The sequence below is a fragment of the Aquarana catesbeiana genome, linkage group LG03 (assembly GCF_042186555.1).
Source record: "Aquarana catesbeiana isolate 2022-GZ linkage group LG03, ASM4218655v1, whole genome shotgun sequence".
Lineage (NCBI taxonomy): Eukaryota > Metazoa > Chordata > Amphibia > Anura > Ranidae > Aquarana > Aquarana catesbeiana.
This window is the reverse complement of record NC_133326.1, coordinates 55075045-55090163: the sequence shown is the minus strand read 5'-3', so window position 1 is coordinate 55090163 and position 15119 is coordinate 55075045. Positions and strand designations below refer to the sequence as shown.

Here is a 15119-nt window from a genome sequence, read left to right as displayed (position 1 = left end):
AACACGTACACGTATACTTCCACAAATAATTTTTTATGATCTATTATGAGTTTCACCCACTAAGGATTTCACAGTTCTCATCGTTTGGGTTTGGATCACTATTTATTTATATAGTCACTGTTTATGTCATTGACATTTGTATAGCCCACAAGGGAGCGCCATATCCCCATTAACCATTCATTAATAATGCGTCCGCTGACACCAGTGCTGGGGGTTAATAGTGTGTCTGCTGACACCAGTGCTGGGGTTTAATAATGCGTCCGCTGACACCAGTGCTGGGGGTTAATAGTGTGTCTGCTGACACCAGTGCTGGGGGTTAATAGTGTGTCTGCTGACACCAGTGCTGGGGTTTAATAATGCGTCCGCTGACAACAGTGCTGGGGGTTAAAAGTGCGTCCACTGACACCAGTGCTGGGGGTTTAATAATGCGTCCGCTGACACCAGTGCTGGGGGTTAATAGTGCGTCCGCTGACACCAGTGCAGGGGGTTTAATAATGCGTCCGCTGACACCAGTGCTGGGGGTAATAGTGCGTCCACTGACACCAGTGCTGGGGGTTTAATAATGCGTCCGCTGACAACAGTGCTGGGGGTTAAAAGTGCGTCCACTGACACCAGTGCTGGGGGTTTAATAATGCGTCCGCTGACACCAGTGCTGGGGGTTAATAGTGCGTCCGCTGACACCAGTGCAGGTGTTTAATAGTGCGTCCGCTGACAACAGTGCAGGTGTTTAATAATGCGTCCGCTGACACCAGTGCTGGGGTTTAATAATGCGTCTGCTGACACCAGGGCTGGGGGTTAATAGTGCGTCCGCTCACACCAGTGCTGGGGATTAATAGTGCATCCGCTCACACCAGTGCTGGGGATTAATAGTGCGTCCGCTCACACCAGTGCAGGGGTTTAATAGTGCGTCCGCTGAACCCAGTGCAGGGGTTTAATAGTGCGTCCGCTGACACCAGTGCTGGGGGTTTAATAATGTGTCCGCTGACAGCAGTGCTGTTGTTTTTGAAGTTTGAAAGTTTGCATGCAGCCCCCATGGAATATGAAAACTTGTCTTGTGGCCCTCAGGTAATGAGTTTGAGACCCCTGCCTTAAAACGTTTTCTGCATAACGCTGAAGAGAACACTCTGGGATAGGAGGAGAGCCCATCCACATGGCCGGTGAGTCATGTGGCAGATTTGTTCCACCTACCAACGCACCCCCCACCCCCTTACTATTTATGAACCTCTCCCTAAGTCTAATACCATAAACATAACACTTAACATGATCCAAACCTTATTTTTTTTTATATAACATTCATGCAATACTCACATGCTCTCTGAAATGGTTTTGCATGGAGCAGCCCAGATCCTCTTCTTCTGGGGTCCCCCACTACCCCCATCATTACACAGGATCCCCCTCCCCCACACTACCCCCATTATTACACAGGACTCCTTCCCCATACTACCTCTATCTCTACACAGGACTCCCCTCCAACATACTACCCCAATCATTACACAGGACTCCCTCCCCCATACTACCCCTATTAATACACAATTCCCCCTCCACAGACCTCTGCCTTGTCCTCCTAGCAGTCTCACCCTGACAGTGACCAGAGGATGTCAAGCGAACACCAAGCACCCCCCCCCCCCCCCCCGAACCCTCCGGCAAAGATGTTCTTCAGTGGGCCGATGGTCTGCGACTTGTCAGGCATAGTGAGGGAGAGGGGTCGCTGTGACTGTGTCTGGGACTGACAGGTGCTCTCCCAGACAAGGATTACCTTACTGAGCTTGCAAATCACTGCATAGGCTGCAGGCACCCAACCAATCGCCAACGCCCCCAACATTCAATTTCACCCTCATCTCTTGAGTAATAATCAGATCCACTTAACTATTTTCAGGCAGTGCATAGGGGTGGGGGTGGATGTGAAATAACTATAACCCTACATAGGTACCATCCCTGGGGCAGCTGCCCCTTTTGCCCTGCGTTAAAGACAGCCCTGCTTACGTTTCCTGGTGACCAATAGAGGGGTAGCACAGGGTAGTCAACGGTGTGTATGCTCCAAGTTGCAACCTCAAGCTTAGACAGGGATTAGGAATTCCTCCCTGCCCTTGTGTAAAAGGATGGGTGCTTTGGCATGCATCAGAGCATTTACATTGGGGAGGGGTCATACACTTCTCATACCTGGAAGTTAGGGGTATCTTTCTTTGCTCCTGACGCTGAACTGAGTGGTGGAGACGGTGAAGGGAAGATGAGCATGTGTTGCTGGTGGAACTCTACCTTTCACTAGTGCTTGTTGTCCATCTCACTGATATTTTTGCACTAAGCATTTCCACTGTAGAAACATACCCCTTAAAAGAAAAAAATCCCCTGACAGTTGTTCTGATCAGGCACAGGTGGCAAATCCTCCTCTGTTCTTGTCTTACATACATGAAGAACATTACAAAAAGGTGAAGTGTCAACTTCTAGCATTCCAGATATTTATAGGTACAATAAGATGATGAATGTTTAGACCTAGATGGAATATATTGAAGTATATATTGCTTAAATTAGCAAACACCTTACTTGATGACACTTTCTGTTTTAAAATGATGGATGTTTTCATTAGAGACCATTTCCCTCACTAGTCATTTATATTATATGACGATAAGACACCTTTTTTTTTCCACTTACCTGAATATCCTCTTTGGAGAGATGAGTATTGTTTGGTGTAAATCCTGGTGGCTCTTCCCATCCGCCTTCATTAGTATGCAGATTAAAATAATAGTGATAACCACCTTTCACCCAGTGCTGGACCCATTCGCTTCCATTCTCTCCTACAAGGCAAAGAGACATTTCAAAAGAGGAATGACTCTCATTACACGTCATATAGATCAATGCAGTAATGGCTGACATTTCCCCCATTTGATGAATGTTCACCAATAATGCAAAGCACAGAACACAGCAGAAGTCATGCCTTTAGGTCATCTCCAAGTTCTACATTTACGTAATCTTTCAAAGTAAGTTTATTTTGATTTGCTCTAAGGTAGTGTATACCTCATTCATTTCATCATTAACTGTATAGTGCTGTAGTTCCTAATTTGCTGGGAATGAATTGCTTTCCTATTGTACTGAAAAGAATTCTACCTTGTGCTGCTTTATTCCTCTTCACTTCTGACAACTCGTTTTGATAGGTCTGAGCGCATTCTGCCGTCACGCCATACAGTCCAACATCTGGAGATCGCAGGGCGCTGAGTGTCTGGGCACTGTCCCCTCTTTCTACAGCCTCATTAATAGCCAAGATACCACGAGCAACTGGAATGAAGAAGAGCAATTCAGAAATACGACAATAAGGAGATTTGATTAAGACAAAAGTACAGAAATGTGGACATATTTTCACGTCAAAAAATAAATAAAAATGGGGAAAGCAAGTCACTTTAAATAGAAATCTCTGACCACTAATCATAAGTGTTCATTTGCTAATTATATATCAAATCTACTGAGGCAATTTCATGTTGCTCTCCAGACTGATAATACAGATCACATTAAATGTGAATAGATACAGAGCAAAGTGTTCTAGACAGTGCTTATTAGTTATGTTAAAGCGGTTGTAAACCTGCTGAAAAAAAAAAAAAAAAAACCTGCAAGATAAAAAGGCATAATGTGCTAGTATGCATCGAGGCCGTGCCAGAAACGTGGCGAGCGAAGCGAGCCCGCGAGGGGCCCTCTTACAGGCGCCATTGTACAGCTGATTTCTATTCTATTCGGCTTTGGCCATTTCCGCCGGCTCCTACTGCGCAAGCGCTGCGCCTGCGCAGTAGAGGGGGTCCTTATCCGCCGAGAGGAACTTTCTCGGCAGAACACCGGTCCTGAGGAGCTGCAGGCAGGAGTTTTTAGGCGAGGCTGTGGCTTCGGCCTAGTCCGCGGTGTCCAGCCTCACGGACTAGGCCGAAGCCGCAGCCTCGCCTAAAAACTCCTGCCCACAGCTGCTCAGGACCGGCGCGGTGAAAAAAAAAAAAAAATCTAAAAAAAACGATTTGCTTAAATTTTGAATCGATTTGTCCTCTCAACTCGATTCAAGATTTAAAGCGATTTTTTTCCCCAGCCCTAATCAGTAGTGTTTACTTATCTCTCACCAAAGCTCTAAATGCCTTTTCTTTCTGCTGCTTTGTTCCTCTGTTATCAGGAGGGTCACTTTTGACAAGTTCTCTGACATACGAGATACCAGCAGCTGAAATTTTGTGTCGGGGAGGGAGCTTAGAGGTAGATAAGCAGGGAGCTTGTCTAGTCACACTACAGCTCTGCATGTTCCTTTGTTCATTTGCCTATACTGGATGCTCCTTCCTCACTGTGCTCCTTCCCCGGTTACTGTGTCCGTCATACTGACAGACACATGGCCTAGGAGTTTTGTACTAGGAGCCGGTTGAGCCTTATGGAGAACTGAGAGACTAGTTCCCCATCAGGTCCAGTTTACTTTTGACTGACAGCGCATGGCAATGGGTGGATTCCAAAGCCGCTATAGACTTAATAGTGGCTATCAATCCGACCACAACCATGCTCTGTCAATCAAAAGTACAATGGACTCGACAAATGGTTGGGAGACGGGGAGACATGTGTATAGTAATGCGTGAAAACAAGATTAACAAAAACTAACAACCAAAACACACAACTATATAATAAATATTCCAATTCAGTCTGTTAGAACCTCACCGAATTATTAACAATAGGTATACCTTTGTTATGCAATGCCAGCCTCACAAGGCACTGATGTATGTAAACGTACCATATGTGACTATATTTTATATTTCTATGCATAGACCTCAAATGTGCTGTATAAATTTATGCCTAATTTCAATAAAGATTATTTTCCCAAAAAAAAAAAAAGTACAATGGACTCGATGGGGAATTAGTCTCTCAGTTCCTCATCAGGCTCCACCGGCTCCTAGTACACAACTCCTTGGCCATGTGTCTGTCAGTATGACGGACGCAGTGACCGTGGAGGGAGCACAGTGAGGAAGGAGCATCCAGTATAAACATTTCGGCCACAGTGCATTTAGCATTAGATTCATGTACCTGTCCCTGACAGGCAAAGGAATCTGGTGCAAGCACCGTCACTTTTGCTCTCCAACAGAATGCTAAAGGATATCGAAGACGAAGGAAGAGCCAGGAGCGCCAGTGGGGGACCGAAGAAGAGGAGGATCAGGGCTGCTCTGTGCAAGTCCATTGCGTGGAGCAGGAAAGTATAACATGTTTGTTATTTAAAAAATATATATCAAGAAATTGCAATCAATTTAAGGTCCTTTCACAAGCCTGCCCTCGAATCCAATTAGCAGAGAATCCATTAACGGGTCCCTTGCTGAATCTAAGCTGAACAGTACAGATGTTACTTTTAAAACAGTGTCTGTTTTTTTCCTACCGGAGCCTAACTCGCCCATTAGGTCTCTGCCTATTAGAATCCTTTTATTTTCGATCTTTCAAATCGGTGAATGAAAAAAACAGAAAAGGTCACCGTTTTTTCTGGACCTAGACAGACTGAGAGATGATCATCTGCTTATAACCACCTGCCAACAGACGAAAACAGATCTTCAATTCATATCCACCTGAAAAACTGACATGTGGGCCTGATCAGAACCCCAGTGTGAAAGAGCCCTTATGTATCCAAAGCAGTATGGTTTCAACTGCTTCCACTGATCATGGTGTTGCTTCAAGCTACTTTAACATCTACGTTGACTTTGCACAGGGAAGAAAAGCAGCTGAGGCACAAGCATAACCCTCTGAATCCTAAGTAGACGCCTGGGGAACTTACATATGATCTATGAAGCTATAAGAAAATGGACTAAATTATATATAAACCACCAAAGCAAACCAACAATTTATAACCAGTGAAAAGAAACCAGACTACATTCACATAGATACATACATCTTTGGGCGTCTTCTGTTTCGCTGTTGGAGCGGATTATTCCATCTTGGATTTCATCCAGCCACAGAACTGCAGAGTCATCTTTTGTTTCCTAGGGGGGCAAACCATAAAAAATAAATGCTTGTACTAGTAGCCATGTTGTAAAGATGATTTGTTTATCATCTACAGCACATATGAACAATACTTCCTAAAGATAAACATCACACCATCAACCAGCAGAGGGCACTGTTGTCTATCTCAACAGAATTATGCAGTAACCAGGAGGAGAAGGCGGCTTTCCTCTGAGATCAATAATAACATTCGTGAAGACATCATTATGAAAATCTGTGTACAGTTAAAACCCTTTCTGTACTAATTAATCTTGTATATAACGTCACCTCTGAGAAACTGTAAAGAAGTTTTGCTATAACTTGGGACTAAAATAGTCTGGAACAATGGCATGTAGGAAACTGGAATAAAGACACTTTACGGTCATCTAGGACATAAGCTCCAGGCTACATGGCACAGCAGTACTGTGTTATTAAAAGTGGATCTGAACATCTTTGTTATAGGGAACATCTGAAATGTTAATTGCATTTTTCGTTAAAATGTGCCTTTCCAGGCTCGGGTGGGTCTGCCGATTGTCCCAGGTTGGCTGCACATGGCTTGGCAGTGCTCTGGGCATATAGAGGAACGCAGCTCTTGCAAGCTGTGGGCCTCAGAGCCCATGTGAATGAGCCCTTAGTGATCCTTCTATTCCCACCATTCTTATTTATATCTCTGTTTATTTTTTAATGTTATATGAATGCCTCTGTCATACTTTTCAGACATGGGGGTTCATTTACTAAAGGCAAATCCACTTTGCACTACAAGTGCACTTGCAGTGCACTAGGAAGTGCAGTCGCTGTAGATCCGATTGGGATATGCAAGGAAAATAAAAAACAGCATTTTTGCTTGTACATGATTGGATGATAAAATCAGGAGAGCTTCCCCTGATTTCAGTTCTTCCCCTCAGATTTACAACGACTGCACTTCCAATTGCACTTGCAATGCAGAGTGGATTTGCCTTTAGTAAAGCAACCCCATTATACAATATCATACACTTTGGTAATTACCACCTGGGCTGAGATCAAACATACAGAAAAATTAAAATGATCAATATTGTATGTATAAAAATACATACAAAAAGAATAATATTTCGAAATGCTATTCAGGCCTAGCAGTACCCCAAAAAAAAAATGCACCTTTTGTCTTAAAACTCCCCATGAAAAACATAATTGAACTTCCTGTGTCTAGACATTCCTGAGTCTAAAGTGCCTCAGCTGTATATCTGAGATCATTAAAATTGAACTCTGGGCACAAAAACTTTGATTAAATAGATTTGTCAAAAACCATAAAGGATATAAATCCACTTTGTGGGCATCTATAGGGTTTGCAAACCCAGTTATTAGCTTTTAAAAGTAGCAGTGACATCATCACTGTGCTGTACATAGTCTGAGCAGAGAGCAGAGCTGTGGGAGGGACCCAGCAGGCCCCACCCACTACACCTTCTCTGCAGAAAACTATAGGAGGGGGCGGAGACAAGACCAGTAGCCCCGCACAAGGAGAAAGAGCAGAGGTGACCAGTCTTTATTACAGGAAGATCCTGCACAACGTTTTACACTGTGTTACTGCACAGATCCAGAAAAAATACACAAGGCACACAAAGATTCATGTAACAATACACACAACAAATGTATTTGGTCGGTATTTATTTACCCCAGAGTAAACTTTAAATCTGAATTCCAAGAATTCAGCAATTTTGCAAAAAGTGCAGGCACCCTATGGGGGAAGATTTACTAAAACTGGTGCACACAGAATCTGGTGTAACTGTGCATAGTAACCAATCAGCTTCTAGGTTTTTTTGTCTAAGCTTAACTGAACGAGCTGAAGTTAGGAGCCGATCGATTACTATGCACAGCTGCACCAGATTCTGTGTGCACCAGTTGTAGTAAATCTTCCTCTATGAGTTAAGTCCAATTAGGTGCATGTCACCTCTGGGACTTATCTCTATTACTTATATGTGACACACTCTAGCTGTCAGAGGAGAGAAGCACACACAGCAGCTATGCCCATCCCTCTCCTCCTCCTGCTCATTCACAGAACCCTTTGTATTTTGTTACTGAGTTCACATAATACAAAGGCTTCTGTGAATGAGCAGAAGGAGGAGAGGGGCGAACATAGCAGTTCCAGCAACTCTGCTCTTGAAGGAACTGAGACCACAGTGTGTAGCGTTATCTTCCTGGAGCACAATAAACCTATCTATGAGGCGGCAGGCACTTAGAGCCCTTTCACACCGGGCCGCCCATAGCGTCGGCGGTAAAACACCGTTATTTTTTGCGGCGTTTTACCTTCAGATTAGCGGCGCATTTCAGCCGCTAGCGGGGCGCTTTTACCCCCCCCGCTAGCGGCCGAGAAAGGGTTAAAACCGCCCGCAATGCGCCACAATAGCGGCGTTTTGCCGGCGATATCCCAGCGCTGCCCTATTGATTTCAATGGGGAGCAGCGGTGGAGGAGCGGTAAACACACCGCTCCTTCACCGCTCCAAAGAAGCTGCTGGCAGGACTTTCTGGCTTTCACACTGGAGACAATGAGGCAGCTGTTTGAGGGCGCATTGCAGGCGCTATTTTTAACGCTATAGCGCCTGCAAAACGCCCCCGGTGTGAAAGGGGTCTTAAAGTGGAAGTAAAGTAATTTTTTTTTACTTGTACCTTATTATAGGCTTAACCGTAGGTACTGTTAAACCTACACAGTTTAGGAGATATTCACACTGCATGCGCTCTGAAGGGACGGCATACCTGCTCTGTCTCTTCAGAGCTCCGTGCCGTGGTCTGTGACTCCCGCACACATGGGCAGGAGTGACGTCATCGTTGGCGCAGCCAATCACACAGCTGGAGGACACAAACCTAGAAGGAAGACCGGATGAAAATAGAAGTGCCTACAGTGGTGACAGCGCTGGAAAGCTTCGTTTTAAGGTCAGATGCAGTTTACTACCGCTTTAATCCATGATATGCCTGTAATTTTTACAAAATAGCTGAATTCCTGGAATTCAGCTTTAAAGTGGCCATTGCTCCAGAATGTAAGGTCTGCTTATTATATTTTAAACCGCCCTCCCCCACACCCAGGGGCTCCTGGGTGGAAGTGATGTCAATGGTCTTTCTGGTGAGATCTTGGAAATCCTGTGAATCCAAAATATCATCAAATCAATGACAGCTTCCACAATTCCTTTTTTTTTTGTACAGTCTGATGTGGTTAATGCACATGCATTACAGAGCTTAAAGCTGAACTACAGGATACAAAAAAAATAAATAAAAAAATACTATTGCAGTGGAGCCCTTCACACCGCAAGGGTTAAATGCTAATTTAGTTTAGGGATAAAGGAATAAGCAAGTATTTTTACCTTATTCCTCACTCCCTCAGCAGCGGGCACTCCCCCCTTCTCTCCAGCATTGTACATGACGACGTCAGAAGGCCTACAACTAGCTGAGTGGTGAAGGGAAAGGCTTTGAGTAAAGGTTTCATAGCATGGTGGAAGCCTGCCAGGGCAAGGAATAAGCTAAAAATTACAGCTTAATCCTCTACACCTAGACTTAAAGAGGAAGTAAACTCTCCCACTCTGATGCTGCTTTTCATTTAGTACATTATAATAAGTAAATTATCAAACTATAGCCACTGTAATCCAGCCCAAATCGCATATTACTTACTGTTTAAAGAAACTTTAAAAAACTTGTTTCCAGGGGTAAGGCAGCGCCAACTTAAGTATTGTTTTCTGAGTCCACAGTAGAGTGTATTTCCGCCCTTACATTGAGCACTTCCTGTACTGTTAACCAAGCCTCCTCCTCAATCCAACGTTTCTATGGCAACCCTGCTTCACTGCTCATAGCTGACTTGTTTTATTTCATAGTATTTACTTGTGCCAATTATCTAGTGTTTGCCTGTGTCAGTCTTATCAGCTTCAGCTGATAAGGCTGCAGTAATGATGTCCAATGCCCAAGTCTACACTCCATGTGATGTCACATGGTGCGTAGTAGGAAGCTCTGAGTGATTATGCAGTCTTGTGGGATTTCAGTGTTGTGCAGTAGGAAGTCCTGATAATAGACAGACGAGTACACAGAGTGTGCCATAAATCGGGAGATCTGGGCATGCTCAGTGAAGTCATTCTAAAGAACAAAAAGGATTACAACAATACTAAGCAAGTAAGGAAATATCTGCAAGCAGTGTTCATTAGGGTTTTTTATGCTGATTTACATGGGACAAAGTCGTCGGGGAGAGTTTACAACCACTTTATTGAGTATTTAAACCTTGCAGTGCAAAGAAGCCCCTTTTGCAAGAGAATTTTTTTAGTTGCTGCTGCCCAAAATGTGAGTGCTATGCCAATGTACCACAACTGACCTAGACACGCATTATAGAGCACTGCAAGTTGCAATGATGTAATGTGTTGGGGTGGCATTTAAAAATGAATGACCATGCACACACTGTGGTGCATGAATGGCCATGCAACGCATGTTACAACAGTGTGTTACTACATCTCACATGTGTGCAGCTGGTCTTAAAGAATTCACAGTGATGAAATTTAGTTGCGTTTGGGAGGACACAGAGAGCCTAATGCATTATTACTCAAAACTGTGAACACAGTGATGTTATAGTCAACCAAATCTAGGGTTATTGAAACCATCTCAATATGGCTAACCCTAAGTGGGCAAGGTCAGAACAGCTTAGCCAGGCTAAGTGTCTAGATGTCAATATTAGCATTATATCAAAAGACTCATTCAGAAATGGTCTAAAAGGTTCAATCCAAAAGTGTATCTAGCACAGTGATGCTCATGCAAACACTTATTTGTATTACATTACTTGGATTTTATACAAATTTTCAGCGTTCTCATAAATGTGATATTTTATTATATGCAACAAAAATTGCAATTTGATTTATTTTTCTTACGTATAAATGAAGGGAAGTTTAAAGGAGATGAAAACAAAGAGTTAATTGTGCTCTACCAGAGTAATGGTGCCTCAATTTCCTGTGTGTAAGACGTGATCTTTAAGCAACAAGCAGCACCGTGTTTTCCTTGCAGATAAAGAAAAAAAAAAGATAATTTCATAATGAGCTGTATTCTGTACACAGGCCTTTCATAAAACCCTCCAGTGATGACTAGTCATAGTCAGTTTTTGTTCCAAGAGACCACACAAGCTGTTTACATTAAGAAGCAGCAAACACTACTTACCCTTTATAAAAGCTCTCTGGTAATACAAAACTATAATTTCTTCCAAGGCCAAGAAGTTGGCCGAGATCAAATAAATCATAAACCAAACATAAAGTCTGATAGTTGAACTAGTTGTTGTGGTGGCAGCTTCTGATCTGTCCTGCTTGAGAACATTTAGGTGCTAAGGACCAAAGTTCTATAGGGAGATACCAACCATGGATGGGGAAGAATGGGAACTATCAGTGACATTATGAACATGAGAGGATACATTTTTTTAAAATAGATTTTCGATTTTAAGAAATTGAACTAATACAGCAAATTCTTGTCAATTTATGATGGAACATTGCTCTACTGCAGTGTACTATATTATACAGTATAATCTTCACAGGGGCAAAGTGTAACTTTTTTGCCATTTGTGTGCCACTGGGGTGATTTCCCTTCAATTTCTGTGCCATAGCCATACAAGTAGTGAGAGGAAATCCCTGAAAAAATGAGGGAATCCCGATATGTCACTAGACACCAGAACTGGTGTCCCTACTGGAAGATTTGTCATCTATTCATACATCTCAAGTCTCCCGCAAGGGACAAGCGCCTTGCGAATTCCCGGGAATGATCGGTGCGGCGGGGAACAGCTGTGAACACTAATCTCCTTTGTATCGATTTTTAGCTGACAGCCGCTTCTCCTTCTCTCCCTCCTGTGGCTGTCAGCTAAAAAGCTATACAGGGAGATCGGTGATTACAGCTGTTCCGCGCCGCACCGATCATTCCCGGCTGTTCTGTGTGCTCCTCCCCCGGCCCCCACCGTGTCCTTCACCAGCCCCTCCTGTTCTCCTCTGGCCCCCGTGTTCTCTTCCGCCCCTCCTGTCCTCCTCCTCCCCACCCCCTCATCCCCCGCAGCCGGCTCCCCTCTTCTCCTCTCCTGCAGGCTGCGGGGGGGCGGATACTGTCAGGAATAGGACACAGTGAGCGAGATCGGTCCTGTGTCCTATGATAACTGAGCAGAGTAAACTGTGTTTACTCTGCTCAGTTTATGAATGAGCAGGAGCCTCTGTCTCCTGTTCATTCATCTTTAGTGCTGAGAAAGGGACTGGGGAATCTGTGTCCTCAGTCCCTATGTCTGCCTCAAAGGGGAGATGTCAGGGTTCTGTTTAGATCCCTGATATCTCACCAAAGCCCCCCAAAAAATATTAAAAAAAATATTGTAAAAAAATTCTAAATAAATGAAAAAGTGTAAAAAAATAAAATAAACTACTGACACCACTCTCCCCTGCCCCAACCCCCTCCCCCCAAAAAGAACAATTAAAAACAAATTCAATTGTAAAAAAATCAATACGTAAAAATAAAAAAAACTACTGACACTGTCCACTGCCACATACCACCCACCCCCTTCCCCAGAAGCACTATGAAAAAATATTGAAAACGCGACTTATAAAATATTTTGCCGCGCAGGGATTTGCCACCTCCCTGAAATTAGTTTTTGCAGGTTGGGATGTCTGTCTATTAGGTTTCGTGTACACTGGTGAGTTTAGTAGCTTTTGGCTTTTTTCGCCAAAGCTCCTAAACTCAACTTCATAAAAGTCTGTGTGTCCATGTGTCCACATAGGCTTTTAGCAGAGTTTAGGACCTGCCACATTTAGGGGAGGTTTAACCTCCCTCTCATGAACACAGAAGAATTGTGCTCAGGATAGGAACGTTCTGACAACTGGCTGCAGAAAAATGCAAAATACGGCAAAAACTTGTTTTGCGTTTTCCCCTGGCTGCAGTCAGGGTAGGCTAGTGTACATGTAGCCTCAGTGCTCTATACTGTGAGCATTATCACATTGGAGAGGAGACCAAAAAGGTACACGATGCATCAGCCTGAAGGGTGTAAATAACTCTTCAACAAATAATCCCTTTACTCCCAAAAATGAATGCACGGCACATCTAACCACTGGAATGTAGCTAAACTATCGTTATTTTTCTTACATTGAAAGATAACAGAATCCCCACTATTTATTCTTGCTCAAAACAGGCCTGCTTTTTAAAGTCAGCACTGAAATGGTTCCACTAATATCAGTCTTTTCTAGTAAGGCCTGGTTCACACCTATGCATTTTTTTAGTGCATTTCAGTTTTGCAGAAACACACTACAGTCCATTTAACATGGTTTCCTATGGGTCACGCATTTTATGGAAAGGGCCAGGGACTTTTTTTCTGGTTTTTGGTTCCATAGACTTCAATGGATAAAAAACATGTATTGAAAAATGCAAAATGCACCTGGAATATGCAAACTGCAACCTGCATAGGTGTGAACCAGGTCTAAAACAAATTGCACAATTGTTGTAAATGACTAAAAATGAAGTACATAAGCAAACCCCTGTGTACTATTTTCCATGACGGGTAAAGAGCGGTGAATTCACCAAAAGTGATCTGGGGGTAAGGAAGTTGTGGCTTTGCCTGTTGGGGAGGAAGAATGTGTGAGTGTGTTGGAGATGACAATCATAGAGGAAGTGAGAGAATGAATGGGCAGAAACATATACAGTAATATTAAAACACGGCTAGCTATGAGTCAGTGCTAATGAAGGAGGAGAAGGCTAGAACTTGAAAAGAAGAACCTAAGCAATATGTGCAATACTGGCAGTGTAACCTCTGCAAGACCTTTTGATGGACTCCCTTGTGCCTCTCGATTCAGGACATAATAGGACCTACGAATTGCTATTCCTCCTGCTCAGGTTGTTTTATCTCAGCAGGCTTGAGCGAGAAAAAAAAAGTTTTGTGCCCATTATTTTTGTTTTATAGTTTTTGTTGAAAGTTTTGTATGTTTTACAAAACCTTACATACAACAACCGTTCAAACATCTCATATAAAAAGATAGAGGAATAAAGAGCAAAACCTTGCTCTAAGTTAGAGGACATATGAGTCTTCTGTGCCCAACCAACCAGAGACGGCAAACATTCACGTTTCACATATTCATCTCTGTTTTTCTAATAATTTGCTAAACTTGGTTGTTGTCCCACAACATGTGAAGTCACTGTGTGTTGGGTACATTTCAGAGCTCATGACTAAATAAGGCAATTTTGCCCAGGCAAGTTGTACAGCCCAGTCTGGCAGCTCCTGAGCTCACCGAATAGAAATGGTTATTTCAGCCCCAGCTCAGCAGCGGGAGGAAATGCTTGGACTGGAAATCAGTTCCTGTACAAATTCTCATACACCCTGCACCGGAGCCAATGCATGATCTGGCTGGAAGCTTTAACTCTTGTTTACACTCTCATGGCCGGAATTCTTTTTGCTCTAGCTGCCCTATAAAGCATGTCATTATTTCCAAAAAATAAGGCCTCATTCACACTGGGTGTTTTTAACGCTGTTGTTAGGGGCAACTCCTCTGCATGTTAGCCTATGTGCCCATGCACACATAGGTGTTTAGAGGCAGAAAGAAAAAAAAAATCTTAGGGCCCTATCACACTGGGGCGGTTTGCAGGCGGTTTGTCTCCAGTGTGAAAGCCCCGAGGACTTTCACACTGGTGCGGTGCGCTGGCAGGACGGGAAAAAAAGTCCTGCTAGCAGCATCTTTGGAGCGGGGAAGGAGCGGTGTATTCACCGCTCCTTCCCCACTTCTGCCCATTGAAATCAATGGGACAGCACAGCTATACCGCCGGCAACAGCCGAATACCGACAGTAAAGCGCCGCTACCAATAGCGGCGCTTTACCACCGACGCGGGGGTATTCATGGCTCCTTCCCCGCTCCTGCCCATTGGAATCAATGGGACAGCACGGCTATACCGCCGGCAAAGTGCCTCTGCAGAGGCGCTTTGCGGTGGTTTTAACCCTTCCTCTGCCGCTAGTGGGGGGGTGGGGGGCTTGGGTAAAACTGCCCCGCTAGCAGTCGAATACCGACAGTAAAGCGCCGCTAACAATAACGGCGCTTTACCACCGACGCTGGGGTATTCATGGCGCTTTCCCCGCTCCTGCCCATTGGAATCAATGGGACAGCACGGCTATACCTCCGGCAAAGTGCCTCTGCAGAGGCGCTTTGCGGTGGTTTTTAACC

General features: G+C 43.9%; 1 protein-coding gene across 1 annotated transcript in view; it reads right to left on the bottom strand.

Annotated features, from left to right (window-relative positions):
• Window positions 1-15119, bottom strand: part of IQGAP1 (IQ motif containing GTPase activating protein 1) — a 256627-nt gene that overhangs the window by 64870 nt on the left and 176638 nt on the right. The window contains exons 16-18 of the mRNA XM_073618560.1: window positions 5876-5966; window positions 3103-3270; window positions 2650-2792 (exon numbers count right to left, since the gene is read on the bottom strand). Of these exons, the coding sequence (XP_073474661.1) occupies window positions 2650-2792; window positions 3103-3270; window positions 5876-5966 (402 nt within the window). The remainder of the gene's footprint in view (window positions 1-2649; window positions 2793-3102; window positions 3271-5875; window positions 5967-15119) is intronic.